Source organism: Anticarsia gemmatalis, chromosome Z, assembly GCF_050436995.1.
Source record: "Anticarsia gemmatalis isolate Benzon Research Colony breed Stoneville strain chromosome Z, ilAntGemm2 primary, whole genome shotgun sequence".
Classification (NCBI taxonomy): Eukaryota; Metazoa; Arthropoda; class Insecta; order Lepidoptera; family Erebidae; genus Anticarsia; species Anticarsia gemmatalis.
In genome coordinates this window covers 16,276,045-16,295,165 of record NC_134776.1, presented here as the reverse complement: position 1 = coordinate 16,295,165, position 19,121 = coordinate 16,276,045, and the positions used below count along the sequence as shown (strand labels likewise).

The 19,121-nt window shown below is 35.1% G+C and overlaps 1 protein-coding gene across 3 annotated transcripts in view; it reads right to left on the bottom strand.

Annotated features, from left to right (window-relative positions):
* Positions 1–19,121, bottom strand: part of TrpA1 (Transient receptor potential cation channel A1) — an 86,866-nt gene that overhangs the window by 2,896 nt on the left and 64,849 nt on the right. Inside the window, exons 5-19 of one of the 3 annotated variants that reach the window (XM_076135043.1) lie at positions 15,581–15,650; positions 10,783–10,908; positions 10,120–10,416; positions 9,546–9,785; positions 8,442–8,549; positions 6,769–6,959; positions 6,071–6,350; positions 5,463–5,632; positions 4,891–5,035; positions 4,411–4,527; positions 3,132–3,408; positions 2,606–2,811; positions 1,500–1,688; positions 936–1,208; positions 437–596 (exon numbers count right to left, since the gene is read on the bottom strand). In XM_076135043.1, the coding sequence (XP_075991158.1) occupies positions 437–596; positions 936–1,208; positions 1,500–1,688; positions 2,606–2,811; positions 3,132–3,408; positions 4,411–4,527; positions 4,891–5,035; positions 5,463–5,632; positions 6,071–6,350; positions 6,769–6,959; positions 8,442–8,549; positions 9,546–9,785; positions 10,120–10,416; positions 10,783–10,908; positions 15,581–15,650 (2,849 nt within the window). Of the gene's footprint in view, positions 1–436; positions 597–935; positions 1,209–1,499; positions 1,689–2,605; positions 2,812–3,131; positions 3,409–4,246; positions 4,355–4,410; positions 4,528–4,890; positions 5,036–5,462; positions 5,633–6,070; positions 6,351–6,768; positions 6,960–8,441; positions 8,550–9,545; positions 9,786–10,119; positions 10,417–10,782; positions 10,909–15,580; positions 15,651–19,121 lie in introns of all 3 variants that reach the window. The other 2 variants (XM_076135041.1, XM_076135042.1) reach the window with 2 other exon arrangements.

The window sequence follows — 19,121 nt, the reverse complement described above, 5'->3', positions numbered from 1 at the left end:
AAATTGTGCGTTTTAGTATTTAGATCACGTTATTCGAGAAACCTTAAATTAGTAAAATAAATTAAGCAGTGGAAAATTGTGATGGTGTATAAGTATTATTATGGAATAATTATTAAGTCACGAATTAAAACGTTCGTCATTAGCATATGGTTTTCTCCGACTGGTTTTTTTTTTCAACTGAGTTCGTACCTTGATTTGAAGCTACATAAAAAGAAGAATATCATCTAGTCACATACAAGAAAACCATTATAGAAAATCAGAACCAGCTGTGAAATTGGAGCATTATATAAAAGAGACGATTTGGACACTTATCTAGAAGGGTGCAGGAAATAGCCGAGGATTGAGACAGCTGGTTGTGTTTGGAGGAGACCTTTGCCCGACAATGGGACAGTAAAGGTTAAAACAAAATATAAGAGTGAAAATATATCGTTCTTACTATCATCACTGAAGGGGTTGCAGAACCACTTGCGCAAGATGAGGTCCAAGAAGCCAAGTTTGCATTTCTTGTTGTTCGGGTACTCGATCAACTCGTCTTTGTCCACCTTCTCCAAGAGTATCGCCGGCAGTTTGCGTTCCAGTTCCGTGTGGAGGACCACCTGGAAATATAAAGATTTTTCCATGTTTAATGAACTGACAGCTACTGTACTGTACCTAATCCATAAATGTCGAAAAATAAGGTTCTATTACTGGAATACAGAATAAGGAATTAACGTGGCTGAAAACAAACAATATAAAATGACATTTTGTAATTTTCGACTCACACCTAACTGATTAACGCCTAGCCATTCAGTAAAATGCACGTTCGCGCCAGTTCTACTAGGTTATTAAAATGCTATAAAAGTCCAGTAATAGAGATTATAGTGGTGTTAACAAATTCTTTAAAATGGTATTAACCAGCGCGGGGAAATGTGATATTATGAAAAGATTATAATTACCTGCATAGCCAAGCGTTTAAGCTGAGCATTGCGCCTCACACTCTCAATATCTCCAACAGCTAAACCAATGAGCAGGTTCATCAGTAAGATCGGCATCAGAACCATGAACAAACCCAGAATCACAAATGTAGGCATTGGGAAAGGTAGCACGATATCCGTCTCCGACTTGTAATACGGTTGAACATAAGTGCCCACGAAGTCCAGTTCCCCAAGCATCATAGCAAACGTCCTCATCAATGACATCGGGATACTATTGAACGACAAATGATGGCCCTGCAAATATACAAGATCGAAAATTTGTTCGAAAAATCAAAAATTTCGCCGCGCTACATCATTCGCTAAGGCTACCAAGTTCAATTTTGATAAAATTCGCTAATTAAAATTCGAACCTAACTGGAAATTTTTCATGACGTCATGAACGCAAAGCATGGAAGCATTATGTGCTTGTACCGCAGAAACCCCGTATACTTTACCAATTCATACCAGGGCGATGGCCATCAATTTAGATTCCCTACATAAATAGCAATTATAATGTACAATAAATACCGTGTTTTCGGGACCCACTTTAGACAGGAGGATATAGAAAGCCAGGCCGAACGCGATGATCAGAATAGAGAACACCATCAGAACTTTGATGAGAGTCTGCAGGATCTCAAGAAACATCACCACGTAGATGCCCACTTGGTCAAAACGTTGGAGCAACAGCAGCAACTCGAACCACGCTAAGAACACCGTTATCGAAGCGGCTGAAAACTGGAACATAAAGTTTATTGTAATCCATCATAAGATAAATTTACCTTTGCATTGTGTGAACAAACCAACTGGCAGGTATAATACTAATAAAGTTTTATTATACAATGGTAGTGAACTAAACTGCTATTGAAATTGTGACGATAAAAATATTGGCTATTTCAGAAAAAGTGACGAAAACAGTAATTTGTTTGGTGTACAGTGATCAAAATCATACAGCAATGCAACAATGTGGTAACTTCAAATTGTTGTTAAACCACATAATATCAGAATAACGATTTTAAACCTTAGTACACATTGCAGATAAAATAAAACATGCATTTTAAAACTTTAACTTTCAAAACTTATTTGCAGTAAAAAATAGTGTAAATTGTATAAAAATGAAAAAGCAAATCTCTCAAACAATGCTGATATTGATACTGAACTCAGTGAGAGCGAAATCAAAAAGTAAAATATTATAAAACTTGCCGAATACGAGTGTATCAAACCTACTTTGATTTCGTCAAAAACAAATCACATCATTTACCTTAAAAAATTAGATACGATTGCCCGATTACTTACCATCATTGTAAAAAACGGCTGAAATGAATCGTTAGAAATAGTATCTCATCACAATATTGTTACTGTCAAACTTTTACTACCGGTCTCATTACTAATAATAGTAGTAGTAATAGATGTACTGTGCAAAAGAATTTTTTTTCTCAACTCATTACTGTCCCACTGCAGGGCAAAGGTCTCCTCCCAAACGAGGGGGAGGCCTTGAGTTGGTTTGAAAGATAAAAGACAAAAGTATGAAATGAGAACAAAATATTCTACGTTTAGAGCTAACCAGTAGCTATCCAGAAGTAATGAAACCGATGATAAATTACATCCATTTGATACTTTCGATCACAGGGAGCTCAATTTAATATAATGCTTACCTGTATTTCAGTGAAATATCCGCAAATAGTTGGGAAAACCATCAAAGTGGAGCTCACGTAGAGTAACCAAGACACAAGGTTGGATGGGTCCACTAAGTAATGCCATTTTTGCTGCTTCACGTTGTAAGCTTCGCGGATCAGACAAATTGCGTTGTACACAAGAATAGCCACTGTACTAGTGTACATTGCCACCTTCGACTCAAAGTCTGAAACAGCAGAGTGAGTTATGTTAGTAAATTATACAAATCGTCATGACTATTGCTTTCAAATGTATGAGGCAGATAAGATGAAAAACAGTTCAAAGATTTTTCCAGTAAAGAAAATTGAGCTTACTAGTTACTTAGTTATATATTACTAGATATCATTGAGTTTGGCCTCTCTATTTTTCTATCTTTCTCTCTTTATAACTGAAGATTAAAGTACACATAACTTTATTGAATCAAATACTATACAAAGTTTAACTGGAGACCTAAGAAAGCGGGCATTAGTAACCTTTGTAAAGGCGTACAATCTTTAACAAACTCACCTGGATTGAACTCAAATTTGCTTCTCTCAGTTTTATTCTCAGCTTCGGCATTCGCGTCATTGGTAACATTGACCGGACAATCGGCTTTCTTAGCTACGTACGAGTTAGCGCTAGACATCAGCATGTAAGTGTAAACGGTGACAAATATCAAGAATATGCAGTAAAACAGCAGGTTGGTCAAGTGAAAGTATTTGCCGTATGAATGCCATTTCATTTGCAGGTATTTCTGGCTCAATGGATGAGCTAGCAACTCAACTCTGCCGTGCGCTACCATCGCCTGAAATTAATCTTATGTTAATATAATTTTTAATTCAATACTTTTTTGTTTTACGTGTGATAAATCTCCGAGAATACTAGTACGAGCAAAATTATTCTTTCCGACCAGACATTGAAAATGTTTCATCACCGGTCAATTTCTAATTAAAAGAAATTAACGTCTTTCTATTATTATCATTAATATCACGATATACACGAAAAATACTTTTAATATTTTGTTTTAACACAAAGCTGAAAAAATTTTTCAATAAATTAATTGAGCTTTTTAACGACTGGAACCAAGATTATTTTTTATCATCGGAGATAAATCATACGAGGTGTCAGTGCCGTATACGGTAGCGATGTGATTTCAAGTAATTTACAAGAACAATAAAGACAAAACAAGCATAAACGAAGACCTCAACCAACTAATTAAAACTAGGAAAAGTAGTTAAGCGTTAGTGTGCGTGTGTATTCACAAAAACCCAAAAATTATAGAAATTGATGCTCCAATCGTAACTGACGATGAAAAATATTTAGGAAACAATAGTGTAAAGAAAGTTCCTGAATATATAAATAAAAGTGTTATCAGTAATATTAAATTTAGGCATCGGAGTACCGCAAGGAGATCTACTAGGTCCGATGCTAAATTATTAAAATGTGTTCATTATGTGCAGAAATATAATTCTCACATTATGAGTTTTCTCTACGAAATCTTGTGTTACTACGCTAATTTAAAGCTGTGAAAACCTTTATTATAAAACGGTGTCGAAAATTTGACTTTGTTAATATAGAGAGCACCAATTTCCGTGAACAAGTGTTAAAGCCAGCCACCACTCGGCACAGAGTATGCAACTCACGTTGATAACACACAACGGTTCAGGTCGGTATTTTGGATCATTGAGTGCCAGTCTCAACGCGTCAACTTCTAGCTTCGACCGTTGGTAGAATTTGAAAGAGTACTTAATCTGCGACGATGCAAATGAAAAGAAAATATAATTATATTGTTATATAGAACACTTACATTTAAAGCAGGCAACGGTATGTTCTGAGTTTTGGGAACATTCTCAGACCGCCGTCTGGTGTTATTCCCATCTTCCACTTTTAATTGTGGGCAAAGAGCGTCGAAGCTGTATTTTATCTAGATGCACAATTTATTATTATTATAATCTTAAATGTATTTACATCAACTAATAGTTAGGTAGATGTATTTTGTCCAGGCCACTTCTGCACGAAGAGGGCCCAGCAGGAAGAGAAGTTAAAAATATGCCAATGAATAAGTGTTCATTTCATGATAGTGATTACTGATATCATTTCGATTAAGTATACTTTTTCTAACCTTAGTTCTTACTTTACAATTATGCTTATTATTTAAGAAGTAGTAGTAAATACCTCCTTTTGAAACTATCATAAAAATAAATATAAAAGATTTCTTCCTGTTGTTTTAACTACTTAATTTAATATTTGTAACAATTATTTTTTTCATTTACAACAAAGAACTTACATAGAAACTCTTGGAGTCCTTCTTGCAGTTAGCCTTAGTGATGCACCTGTCCTGAACAGCTTCGAAGACACGCGGCATGTACGCGATGAGGGCCAGAGTGACGCAAGGATGACGGTCAGAACGAAGAGCCATTACTTCCTTAGCACTGAAAAATGTGATTAAACATTATAAATTGTACTAAGATTACAACTGCAATGGATATTCTGTTTATTTGTAATATTTTACAGTTATCTTACACTATGTTACAAAAAACTCCATCAGGAGGAAGTTTGTTGTTTGCTAGAAATTAGCTTTCTTTCTTACAAATTGAGAAAGAAGTTATAAACGTGTATGCAGTTTAAAAATCACAAGGTTTAATTTTTTTTTTTTTAAATGTAAATTGAGGATTGAAAGTAATCATTCTTAGGAGCCGATGGAACTAATGGAAGGTCTTAAGTCAATAAGAAACTAAGGCTTTTCCTCAAACGACTGGTATAAGTATTTAACTATCTTAATATTTTATTTTCATTATAAGGAATAAAATATAAGAATCCCAATATTACCATTAGTTTCAAAGGAACAATCATACATACCGTTGCTCATGTGTGACCATAGCAAGAGCCGCCTCAGGGAACTTGTAGTAGATGGCGTAGTCAATAGCGCTCATATCCAAGTTGTTGTAGCTCAGTCGACAGCCCATAGACAACAGCAGAGCTATGGAGTTCGGTTTATTCTCCATCGTGGCCAGGTGTAAGGGACTGTTCTGTAAGTTTAATAAGCCAGTTATTAGTTTAAAAATAAGCACGACCAAGTCATTTGGACTTTGTTTCATAAATATTTATCAAAATAATTATTTCACACTATACAATTTATTACGATAGTAACAATGAAAGCAAATGAGTTAGGAAATGTTATAAATAAGTATTAGCCGCACATCGAAGTAAATTTTTGTAGCGCAAGCCCGAATCACACCAAATAAAAGACAGCAAAATTGATTGATAATATGCAAAACTAATACCGTGTGCCAATATGGATTTGTATATTTCGTTTTTGCTCGATCTTTCGAGCAAAAACGAAATATACAAATCCATATAAGAAATTCTTCCTAAATTAGAAGAATGATTTGAAAATTTTGATATAGGTGGTCTCAGTGATCTATAAATAGCGACACCTATTAAAAACTTCCATACGAAATACTTACTCCATCTTTATCAGACTGGTCCAGCAGATGCGAATGTACTGAATGTAACAGCTCGATAGTCTGAGTGTACCCACTCATAGCGGCCAGATGCAGAGGGTTCCTTCCATTATGGTCTCTGTGGAGCAAGGCGCCGCGGTTGAGGAGCAGCTGAACGACTCTGGTGTGACCCTCGCGAGATGCAATGTGGAGAGGAGTCAGGCCTTCACCGTCGCTCTCGTTGATGATGAACGTCCCCTTGTCTGAGTCCAAAAGCTGGCAGGCGGTGTGGTAGCGGCCGTATCTGGAAGTTAAATTGCGACGTTAGTTATGGAAAATTAAAAAGTAAAGTTTTATTTATTTTTTTCGATTTAGTTCCAAAGTGCATTTTATCTTTCTTTGTTTTATCACCACCTTTCACCTATATATTTGCTTTCCATCTTTTTCAATAGCTTAAAGTAATATTAAGTTGTTGCATACTCTATTCTTCATTGCCACCATGGTCAGTACCAATAGTATTGTTTGTGATCGTGTTATTTTCATAGTCTGAATACTGAACACACAGCGCGACCTTATAGTTCCTTGTTACCTTGATAGATACAGAAAATGATATCATGCTCAAAAGAACATCAGCATTATCTACTGCCTCAAGAAATAAGTATATCCTCAATACTAAAATAATTTAACTACAATTTTTTCAATCAAAACTACAAAGTCCATACCTAGCAGCAAAATGCAGCGGGCTCTCATTATTGTTGTTCTTCAAGTTGATGCACGCGCCCAGTCTGATGAGGTTCTCTAAAGACCTGATGTGACCCTCGCGGCTGGCGTAGTGCAGCGGGGAGCAGCCCGTGTTGTCCTTCTCGTTCAGCAGCTGCGTCAGGCTCTTGTCGCAGCGGTCCTGGAATGTATACTGTTCGATATTAGGCAGATACTACGAACACATTGAAACAAGATCTTTGTTACATGAAAAAAACAGTTGGAATTAGTTTAAACTGAGTAAATGTCTATCTGGATCAATTTTTTTTTGGTAAGTTCTTTAGAAGATACAGAAGAATATGTGTTGGTGTCGCCGCAACCATGATATGTAGTTCATGATTTTGGCAACAAATAAATGAATTTGTCTACTAACACAATTTGGGACCACATAGTAAAGTCATAAATAAAAAATATTATAACAAAGAACTTTCTTGGGTATCATCAAAAGGTAACATAAAAATAAACCCTACAAAATAATTGGTTGGGAATAATAAATGGGAACTATTAATTTGAACAAGGAAGTATGCATAATTTGTACGAAAAGCATACATTAGTTAATAACTCTCTAGAGAGACTTTTACGAGCGACACGTTTGTTACATTTTTGTGTATACGACCCACGAGAGAGTAAGAGTTGAAGTAATTATTTGTTTTAACGTTTAACAAGCCATGTAACCTCGCAGTTGTATAAAATAACAACAAAAAGCAGAGTATATAGTAAATACTATTTTGGAAGAGTAAAATAAATTTTGCAGGAAAACATATGTAAAGGACTAGAATATTAAATGAAATAGAATTTGCCTGTGTGTTGCTAAAACACGCTCAGGCTAAAACTACTGAAATAATAGTTATTGTATCCCAATACAGAAACTAAATAGGTTTTTTTTCTTTTAGAAGGATAGAGGTATTTCTCATCTTTTAATATGTACGATGTCTTCGACTCCTTTAAATTTAATTTGTTCTGCTGTGCTGTGAGATCAACCTATCTAAAGTACCAAGTCAAATAAAATATAAAGAGATGTTGGTTTGGAGTTATGACTGCTGTAATGAGACGTCGTTGCAAGGTGCACCCGTAAAACGTACCAAGTAAAGTTGTAAAAAGTTTCATATCGAAGACTCTCCCAATCTTTTAGTTGTTTACGACAATTTTACGACTCAAAATGACTATAATTTGAATTCGCTTTAAAAATGCAGTTAGGTAATAATAACAAAATTGTATTCAAAAACTATTCTCAACAGCGATTTTGTATGCTTAATGATGCAGAAAATATCATCTGCTATAACAGTTCAGGAAAGGATCTTGAAAATTGTATGCATACAGAAACGGTTCATTAAACCAGTCTAAGGTCTAATCAGAAACTGGCTAGCTTAAAAGTACCAAGTCTTGGCACGTCTTTTATACTAGGAGGCGATCCAAGGTCAGCGCAGATGTAAGAGACTAAGTTAAATAAGTTCCATATTTACTCGTATTTGGTAACAAAATAAAATAGCATAATCAATACAAAACAATCGACCGAAATCCAAGGGAGAGGTCTTTGCCCAGCTGTGGGACGCAGATACAGGCTAAATAAATAAAACATAGAATATAATATTGTTATATGTATGGTGTAAATTATCATGGATATTGTCAAGTTTACCTTGCAAGTGGCTGCGAAGTCTTCAAGCCTGCCGCCGTTCATCACAACAAGATGGAGAACGTTCCTAGAGTTGATGTCCTTCAGCTCAATATCGGCCCCGAGACGGATCTGTAACGTTACAATTAACAACAGCTACACTTTCACCTTTTACAAAAAACATTTCTTCTTCTATGCTACTAGTTTTTACTCGCGCTTGATACGGATTGATACTAAGAATACCTATATTTATTGAGAATCCGGAAACATATTTTATTTATCCTTTCTAAACAAAAACAAGAACATTTATACAAAAGTCGTGAATAGAATGAAGGAATTCGCGAAAATGACGTCGCAAGCATAATCAAGTTTGATTTTCTCGGAATATCTTAGTCTCAATCAATTTTATTACAAAAGTTTCAGTAATCGAAGTTCAAAGCGGGCAATTAAGAGCCAAATGGACTGCACCGAGTCGGAACTAAACTGAACGAACTTATTTGTAGGTCGGACAGTCTGTTGGGAGAACGTTTGTGTTTCAAATTTGTTGTTCATCAAGCAAATACAAGACTTTAGGGACGGATTCTAATTTCGTACTTAAGTTTGGAAGTTATCCACACTTACTAAAGCTTAGTCTTGACATCGTGCAGAAACATACGTTCAATGTATTCTCTCATGGTCTCATTTCAGTTCATAAAAATGAATAGAAACATTACAGCGCATAAAGGGTGAGGCGACGTATACGAGACTGCAGGCCGGCTGATTACATTCCATGTATTACACGCTGCTTTTTATTGTGTCTGCTACGCGGACAGTTAACGTATTAATACCCTTGACCCAGTATTCTAGAGAAATAACGCTATTTGAGGATAGAAGAAAGTAATAGAGTTTCCAGGTTAATAGTACGACTATAAAGTTAACTAAACGCTTAATTCCTTTATCAATAAAAATACTAGAGACTTGGTTGTCTATGAAATTACAATTTTCTACTTATTTAAGGTAGATAACAAATACACGAAGATACTGCTGGAAATTCCAGATTTACAGATCCTAAAACATCCAGTAGTTATTTTTTTCTAATTACGGCCGTCGAACTTACAGGTTTCACAATATTATTCATCAATGACTTACCAAAGTATGCACAGTCCTCCAGCCAGCCCTGGAGGCAGCCAACAGCAGAGGCGACCTACGCTCTTTATCCAGCGGGTTGATGTCCGACCCCTCGGATATGAGATAGTTCACGATGTCGGGGTGGTCAAACATGGCCGCGCAGTGAATCGGTGTCATCTTCTGCACGTCGCACGAGTTTAAGCAAGCAAGTTTCTCCGTTGGCTGCATTGTGAACATCAACTTCACGATTTCAAGCGCACCCTGGAAAAATTACATGTTTTGTGATGATAATGAAGCAGGAATTTTGGTTGATGATTATTTTGGTGGCAACTAAACAAGTTTAAATTATATTCAATCCAATTTATTTAAAGGAACATCAAAATCGAATCGTCAATAACCGACTAATTCTTCACATATTCTGGTATACATAATTTGATTTATGCTAGTAGCACACTCGACAGCCTAAATCATAAAAAAATTAACGTCAACTAGTCTTACTTCTGATAAATTTTGCACAATTTATCTGGTCTGGCTACCCTAATGGTTAGAAGTTGGATTTAATGTATGTATTTAGGTTCGATTAGCTTTTTCTTACCTGAGCACAAGCCAGATGTACAGGCGTAGACAGATCGTGCTGTTGTGTGGATATCTTGGCTCCAGACCTCAAGCACAGCTCCACAGCCTTGATATCTCCGCCATGGACAGCCGAATGCAGTGGCACGTTCCCCTCGTTATCATACAAAGATATCATGGACTCCCTGGTGCAGCCCTTGGACTCTCCCCACTGAAGGAATACCTCCATGGTGCGCGATGAAGCGTTCTTAGCTGCCTCGTGGATCGGATAGTACCCGTTGTTGCAGGGTCTCTTACACTCGGCACCCAAGTCGGTGATCTAGATGTAGAAAATCGTAGTTGATTTTTTCTCATATTCTTATAGTTCCCAAAGCAGTTCGCGATGTTTATAAACATTCGTAATAGTTGGCGAACTATTGTTTTGCTAGGCATATTGTTAAACTCAATTTCTTGATAGAAAACCTGATAACACTTTTTGTAACTCAAAATAGAAAACCAGGTTCTGCAGTTCCATAAATATACTAATTCTACCGCATAGACTACCGAACCTAATGATGAGAAGAGAAAAACATGTTCAAGCAATAAATTAACGAAATATAAACTGGAACATTGCCCGGAGCAACTTTTTATCAACTTGCCGAACATAAAAACCTGTTGGAATTTGGCCAAAATATAGTGAGCTTACCAGAAGCCTGGCGCAGATATCGTGGTCATGTATAGCGGCGAAGTGCAAAGCGGTGCGACCGTGTTCTCCACCCAACTCCACGTTGAACTGATCTTTGTATCTTGCAAACGTTTGCAGCACGGATACCTGTTGAACAATAATGACGACATTCATTTTTACCGAACTTTTAAACGTAATAGTATCCGGAAATTAAAGCACGGGACCATGGCCAGTGTATCCTGCGCCGAATCGTCAGGCATTGAAGGTAAAATACGCGTTCGTGTTAATTCCCGAATTCTATTATATAATAAACATTACCGCCTATTTTCGAAAATGGATTGTCCGTACCCTAACAATGGTGAAATTCTCCATCATTAAATATGTAACGCTACACAGCTATTAATTAAATCATGCATATTTTAGAATAAATGATTATCGAACTAGCATTCGGCCATCACGGTCGTGCATTTCGATCGAAACATTAAACCAATAAGCACTAAATAATATCATGAATCTGATGATTTTCATCTCACATTGAAAGATTAATTTTCACGGCGATTTATTTAATGAGAGAAAATATATTTTGATTTTACTTACTAGATTTTTTTTCGAACCTAGCCAATTTATAATGAAATGCGTATGTAAAAAAGGGACCCATATGATAGCATTTTCCTAATGCTTTAAAAAGTGCCTACTAGGTATACAGTTTAACAAACGCGTTTAAATTTACGATACCAGCTAACGGCTATAGAGAGGCAATTTCATAGTAGTTATCAACTCTTGTTACTAATCTATAGCCTAATATATTTCGGTGGACGTAAAATGAAACTGCGGGGATATACAGTATGCGTGTAGCGTTGCTGTATTTGGCGACATAAATTGACAGTGGACTGCATCAGACTGGCAAGAATTTAGCTAATTATGGTTTCGAAAAGAAATAAGTATAAAAAGTATAAAATCTATTCAGTTTGCAATAAAGAAGACAGTGATAGAACCAACTTATTGTTTGATTTTTCAACTAGGTAATAAATTCATTTAAAATCTGAGATCAGGTTACATCGGTTCGGCTATATTATTCTTTTAAAATACACTTTCAATCACATATTAACTAAAAACGTCCCCTTCAATGTATAAAATCCTACAGCGAAATATCATAACACAATCTATTTGAGTAATGTTCACTGCTTCGCGGACAGCTTACTGATAACGCGCTACAAAAGCCATTAAAATCAAATGGAGAACAATATGCTTTATGAATTTTAACAACAACAACACATAATCATATTATTTTATAGATTATAGGGGGTGCATGATAGAAGCCTCCCCTCCGCGCACTCTCGAAGCAGTTAGGTTCAGTAATGCAGAACCTAGACCTCTCACCACAATGGTATTCTTAAACACTAGGCAAAACATTCAGCCTTTACCTCCAAAGCTGCCTCCGATAGTTAAAAAAAACGTATCTATCATTTTTGCCGAAATTGAGCTATATACATACACATAAACCGGAATCGGCAAAAAATTGCTCCTTTTTTGCTGATTCCGGCTGTATTCTGCCCTTATTTTTTTATATTTGTCTATGTCACTCCGTTACAGTTTTTGCTTATCAATATAAAGCGCATTTGTTTGCGTTTTTATACTTTTCGAAAAATAAAATAGTTTTTTCTTAGTTCCTACTTCTTGAAAAGACGCATCTAGTGTCTTTTCAACTATCGGGAGCAGAATGACTCTTCAGATAGGTTAAATAAGCTCATTTGGATTCGCCTTGAAATACTACACACTATTCAGTACATTTGATTTGAAATAAACTTGAAACTATATCTTAAGTTGAAGCCACTAATAAAGACGCGTCTGCTTTGAACATAATTCGTAATGAGAAACGTGAACTTCGCAGTGATTACCATATCTTTGTGACTGGTGTTGTTTCTTTATAAAGCAAAACAGAGAGCAAAACGAACATGTAGTGTAGTTCGCTTGTTTTCTTTTAGACAGCGGAAGGTTCTTGGTTGAAAGAAAGCATTGTATAGTAAACAAGACAAAAAAGCTTTCGAGGATGAATGAGCTCTATATTTGAGACGACGTGCATCAGCAAGGGTTAGTGGAAGTCAACTTCAGGCCTGAGTCCCGTCATTGTATTGAATCAAAACATTTGTGACGTATTAACAGTATACACATTGATTTATTGTGGATTTTATTAATATTTCATTAATGAGCTACGTTTATGATTGCTTTAACAAATTATTAAATTCTTTATTATTATTTTTCAAATTGTTGTATTAAAAAGAGTAAATAAATAGAAACAGCGATACGTCGCTTGAGATTCATACAATACGATCAACGTGAGATGGTATAACGCTTTCCGTCGACTATCTAATCTATAGCAGGACCCGAGTATATCGAACTGAGAATGTACAAAGATAACTCCTTTCTAAGCGAAACAAAGGATTTTGATAAAATGCAATCGAATCGGAAAACACTTTAAAGAAGCAACTTAGTGACAATAGAAGTATCAAACTATTTATCTATCACTAATCCCTAACGTAAGAAAGTCGAAAGCACAACTATGTAAAAAAGCAACTAAGAACCTAGCAGAAACAAATTTATTATTGCAAGGTACCCTTAAACGTCTAAATTGACGTCTTTGTGAAACAAAATATTCAAGAAACCCACCTGGAACCCATCTTAGGCAAAATCTATAATAATAATAAGTTAACCGACGCTTATTCAGAATTGGTCAATCCGGGGCTATAATCCCTAAATAAGCATCAATGTAAATTAATTAATTTCGTTTAAAGTTTTTTAACGTGCACAGTTTTAATACCAGTACTCCAAGAAAGGCGACTTGTAAGTAATTTACAATCTTGTTATACTTTAAAACTTTTTTTTCAATTAATACAATCCTTAGGCCTACTAAAGTGAAATTCACGGAAAACCACCATGTATTTTGGCAACATTAAATTATTACAAGTTATTAATTAATTTAAAAGGCGCTTGTAGTTCTTTGCCGGGATAAAAAGTTTACGTAAAGATACTGTAGCTAAGAGACTATAATTTTATAATGAAGTAAATTCAACTAAAAACCAGTTTGCTATACGATCGTGCTGAGAATTTCACCCTTTAAAACATACTAGTCCATCGTATACTGGCCAAAGAGTTAAAACTGAAGGCTACTAGGGTGCATAAATTAGTAGAACTTTCCCATGCGCTCATATTATATTCGATCGCTTCAAGGTCAAAAGGCGAGGTATTAATATTTTAAGTTACAAATAATATTAAATGCAATACGTATCGACGAAACCGTAATATCGATTGACTGGCACGAACAAAAGGTTTACGTTTATTTTGGAGGCAAATTGTCATATAAACGAAAGAAACTACTTCTACAGAATAAAAACTATAAGCATAACCTGTCTATGAAAGACAGTGTAAATTTAAAGAATATTGTATCGACTCAACCTTTACAAAAATGTATAGAAGTAAAATAATATTAAACCAAACTTACGAGTCATGATTGCGAATGATTGTCTGTGCCGATTATAGTTGTCAAGAATGACCACAAAATTACAGCTATCGTCTGATCGGGCCGTTTCCAAGTGTTTCAAAATTTACAAACAAATAATACTCATATTCGTTTATAATAAGAAAAACTCTTGACAAATGACTAAGTTTGTTTTCAAAACAACTGAGGCATTCTGATCTGTCAAACTTGCCGGCTGTCAGAGTGACAGTTTGTCTTTTTATCGATCGCGCCATAAATTAGGGCAAGGGTAGCGGCGCTTTCAGCCATCATAATATGCCGCTTGGCGATTGCAACGGTGTAACGATTACGAGAATTAATACTAATAACGTGCAGTTAATGAATAGAATGGTAGACTTAAACATAGAGTTTTTATTTTTGTGCTATAAAGTCCTCAAAATCGTACTCAAACTAAAATTACAATTACAGTTGTACTAAAATTAAAGGTCCCAAATCTAACTTTGTATATTGTCAGTTGGAGAATTCGCTATCGTTCGGATTGAAATTAAACGGATACCAAAAATACCCTTCACACATAAATCCAATTTACAAAAGATTAAATCTGTATTGTCGAAGAGATATCAGGCGGGAGTCAATTACAGTCTATCAATGGACGCCAATCATTCCCCGAGGGAATAATGACAGTACTTCCTTCTAAAAGGTCTCAGTCACGTGTGTATTATCAAACGTAGCAACTTGTATAAAATGCCATCATTATTGCAAGATGTCTCACATGAGTAGCTATCTTGAAGGTTACGAAAATTCTTTAATATTTGTGCGTCAGAATTTCGGACAAACATTCACGAACCGTTGAATCTCTTCTGTAAATATCGTTGAGCAAAAGCTTTTTAGAAACGCGCAATTTGTGTAGTACTATGTTCCTATTTTTTCTTGTTTGTTTTGCAAAGTTAGAGACTTTTCTCGCCATATTTTTAAAGATATGATAAAAGTTTAATATTATAGACGCGTATGGCCTCGGCGTTAATGTGTTGATTTCGAAGCGTTATGGGTCAGTTGCCTTCACTAAAACAAATATTTGTGTGACCTAAAAATTGTATTTTATATCTAAAGATTTTTATCCCATGGTGACATTGAATATTTATAGCTGAGGAACCTGCGAAAAACAATTTCACTGCAAACTATAGTTTTGAGAAAAGTGAATATTTCAGCTGTCATCACAGGAACGATTCAAAGGTCAAAGTAACCGAGCATGTTCAAATGGAAATCCAAGAACATTTGAGATCTCAAGAATTTCAAATAAGAAAAGGTATAAGACGAATGAATAAAACTTAATGAGAAGTTTACCTTGTTCAGTTCGGTGGCGAGATGCAGAGGTCCTTGGCTCTTGTCATTCAATATGCTGGTGTCGACCCGGCTGCAACAAAACATATGAATCAGACGAACACTGAAGTACGAAGTTTGTATGAGATAACAGCTTAATGGGTGATAACGAGTTATTGCAAATTATCTTAATTTATCTTTATTACATCCACCGGTCTATTAGCTTTCAGCTGTTTCATCCCACATCACTCACGTTATATTCAAAGGTAATTTTTCCGGAAAAAGCAGCTTGAATTTAGTTATAGGGTTTATATATCAACTATTTAGCAAAGAGACCATTATAAAAGATACTTGGGTGACGGAGGTATACAAAATTTAGGATTAAGATTGCAGTTACCTTTTGACTTATGTAGAAGACTGTTTTCCTATGCATGTTTAGTTTAATTTGGATTATAATAATTAATAATACCCGGAATTATTAATCAATAATTGCGGGTATTAATTACTTAAATAGATAGTCCAAGGCTTTTTACTGGTCAGTGCTGGGTAACTAGCAATGTCCCATAGATTTACTCCATCTATGGTCCTCCCGCATTCATATAGACATCTTACACGAAAAGATTTTATAAATCTGTTAAGTAATTCTAAAGATCAACACCACTAACGAACAACACTCACTTTAGCCTAATTTTATTAGTCTACATTTATATTTGCCTAAAGGTCTACTCGTAAAGCTACCGAAAGTTTCTTAGATCTAACTTTCATATTTATACTATATTTATTTGAAAACAGACTTAATAATAAGACCACAAGGTAGCAGAGAACTTAGAAACAGTAAATATAATATTAAATTAATTAATTTTGATTGTATGAACATAAATTCTTATAAATGAAAATTAATCAACGTTTTGTTATTATTTATATAAGAAGCAGTTCCAGTAGGTTTGTATTAGGATATACATCAAACAAATAAATATACGTGACGAGACTACCACGACCCAGGTTCTAGGTTCGATTACTGACCAGAAAACTTATTTGTGTATTTAATGGAGAGTCCCTATTAGCGATCTTAGTCTGGTCTTAGAAATTGATATTAGTTTATTTAGTGTTCTCCATGTGTATGACAATAACGTTTGAAAAGGTAAAGAAAATATGAGTAATATTTCATTTGATATCTTTCAGAAGGAAATCCACCGCCGGATATCGTAGAATGCTCTACCGGATGTCGTAGAAACTTCTTAACGTCCTACGGTTGATACAGTTTCGCCCTATTTTATCATAGAAAAATAGAAGATTTCTAAAAATAATAGAGTTAGGATTAATATCACTTTGAGATAACATGTTACTTATTTTTGAATAAATGATCGAAAAACTTTGCCTACAGAAACCGTACAAAAACCTTATAAACAACATGTGTAAGTACAAATTAGTGTCCGTTGTTGATTTTATAAATTGAGACTATGTTACCTGAGTTTTACAAAGTTTAATCTGTACGTCTAAATAAAGTTGTTACACCAACACTTCAATAGATCTAGACTATCAATAGATAAATGAGTAAGCGAGGTATTTTCACGACAAAAAAAAACGCTTTTTCATTAAGAACAGATTTTAATCGACAGCCCAAATAAGCTTCACTAAAACCCGGTCTCAAAAAATCATGTCAAACGACTGATATAGCTAATGATAATGAAAAAAGTCCGCCGGTTATCTCTCCAATGTAGGTGGCAAGTGAGAACGTTGACCCCAAGTTATAAAACAGAAGAATTTGCTCCAATCGCTGTTTCTATGTATCGTTGCTTTATTTTATTGTTACTCCGTAACTGTTTACATGCAAGTGAGGTGCGATTTTATTTTATTGAACTGTTATTTCTGAAGTTAAGTTATTACAAATGTTATGTTATGACTCTCGATTTTGAAATAAAAATACTTGTAAGTATGCTTCTGGTATTATTTAATCCATATCAAAATGTCAAATGGTAATACAGTGTTATGTTAGCTAGACTGCAGTGTTGAATGTTAACACAGAACAGTTTTCCAACTACTAACTTAAGAGCAACTCGTAGGTTGTAAGACAGGAATAGATAGAACAAGTGTAAAGGAAATACAAAAGTTAAAAAGTGATACGAGAGAACCAGAGAAAGTAATCAATTGAACCAACTTGGTACTGCAGGTTTTGGCAGAATCATGAGTAGACAGCCACCTGAAACGACAGCAGGAATAACTGAATGCTTTCCTTACCCCCGATTTCTGAGTACATTTAGCGGTAGTTTATCTCTTCGATAGCGTTTTTTATATGAGTTTTGACAGTATTGAATAGATAAACTACCGTTAAATGTACTTCAGCAACCGGGGGTCAGTCTATGATAAGGTAAATAATTAACCGGAGCAAGGCACTCGTGCATACACTTTAATGTATGTCATAGGATCCGCGTCGGACCATGTGTGATGTAATTAATTCCGGTCAAAGAATAAACTAATTCTTAATGAGAAATGTAAAATATTTTCTTGCATTTTCTAGGAATGAAATTAGAAACTAAAAATATTTATACTAAGTGTAATTTCTGAAATTTGAATTAGTAAATACATTCCTCAATTACCCATATATTTACAATATAATTAAAGTAAAACTTAAAAGGTTTTTTTATTAATAAAACTATACCAGAAGCAGTCTACCAATGTGTTTCAGCTCTGTTGTCATGAAGGAGTTTCATAACCTTTGGGTAGCTCATTAAATAAGTTTGACAATCATAAGAGTCAATATTTAACTTGAATAAATTATTTAATATTGAAGTAATTATCTGAGACACAGCAGCCCAGAAATTGTGTTCTTATAAACTTTTGGGACAAAAGAGACGAACGTTTAAAATAAAACCGAATATTCGGAAGTGACTCTACAATGACTACATGTATAGCTATAATTAGTAGGAACGTAGTGAAAAAAATATTCACATCACATTTTTACTATATGCGCTGGGGTATCTTCTTTCTTAATTCGCTTGTTTTCATATTTTGCAGTTGATTAAAGTGGCACCAGGTAGAATTAGTGCACTTACGGTCCTGGCCAAAAATGCCTATTGGCAACCGCGACCAAATTTACGACAGATACACATGTACGTGTAAGCTATTCACAAGACTGATACTTTAGGCAGCATATGGGCAGAAAGGGTTGATAAAACTTAGAATTTTTCTGTGCGAACATAAAGCACATGTAATTGATAAAGGTTCCAAACATCAGTTAAAGGCCTTCCATCCGCACTGTTAAGGCACTACCCCTTTTCCGAGCTAGTGGTAGATTCAGTAATTGTAACGATCATCAGAAGTGTCAATATTTGACCTAATTGAAGAAATGATTTGATTTTGAATACTAGTCTAAAAAAGTCTTTACGCGGTCAAATAAACTAACCTGTGTAGTTCTGTATATAGAATGCAACCGGATAGATGGAAATATACAGCGACAAAATGGTTGCCATAATAAGTTCGGAGGCGACGTGGGAGATACATGCGGAGATAGCGGAAGGATCTCAATACGTTCCAATACGGATAACTAAAGATAGCGAACGACCTA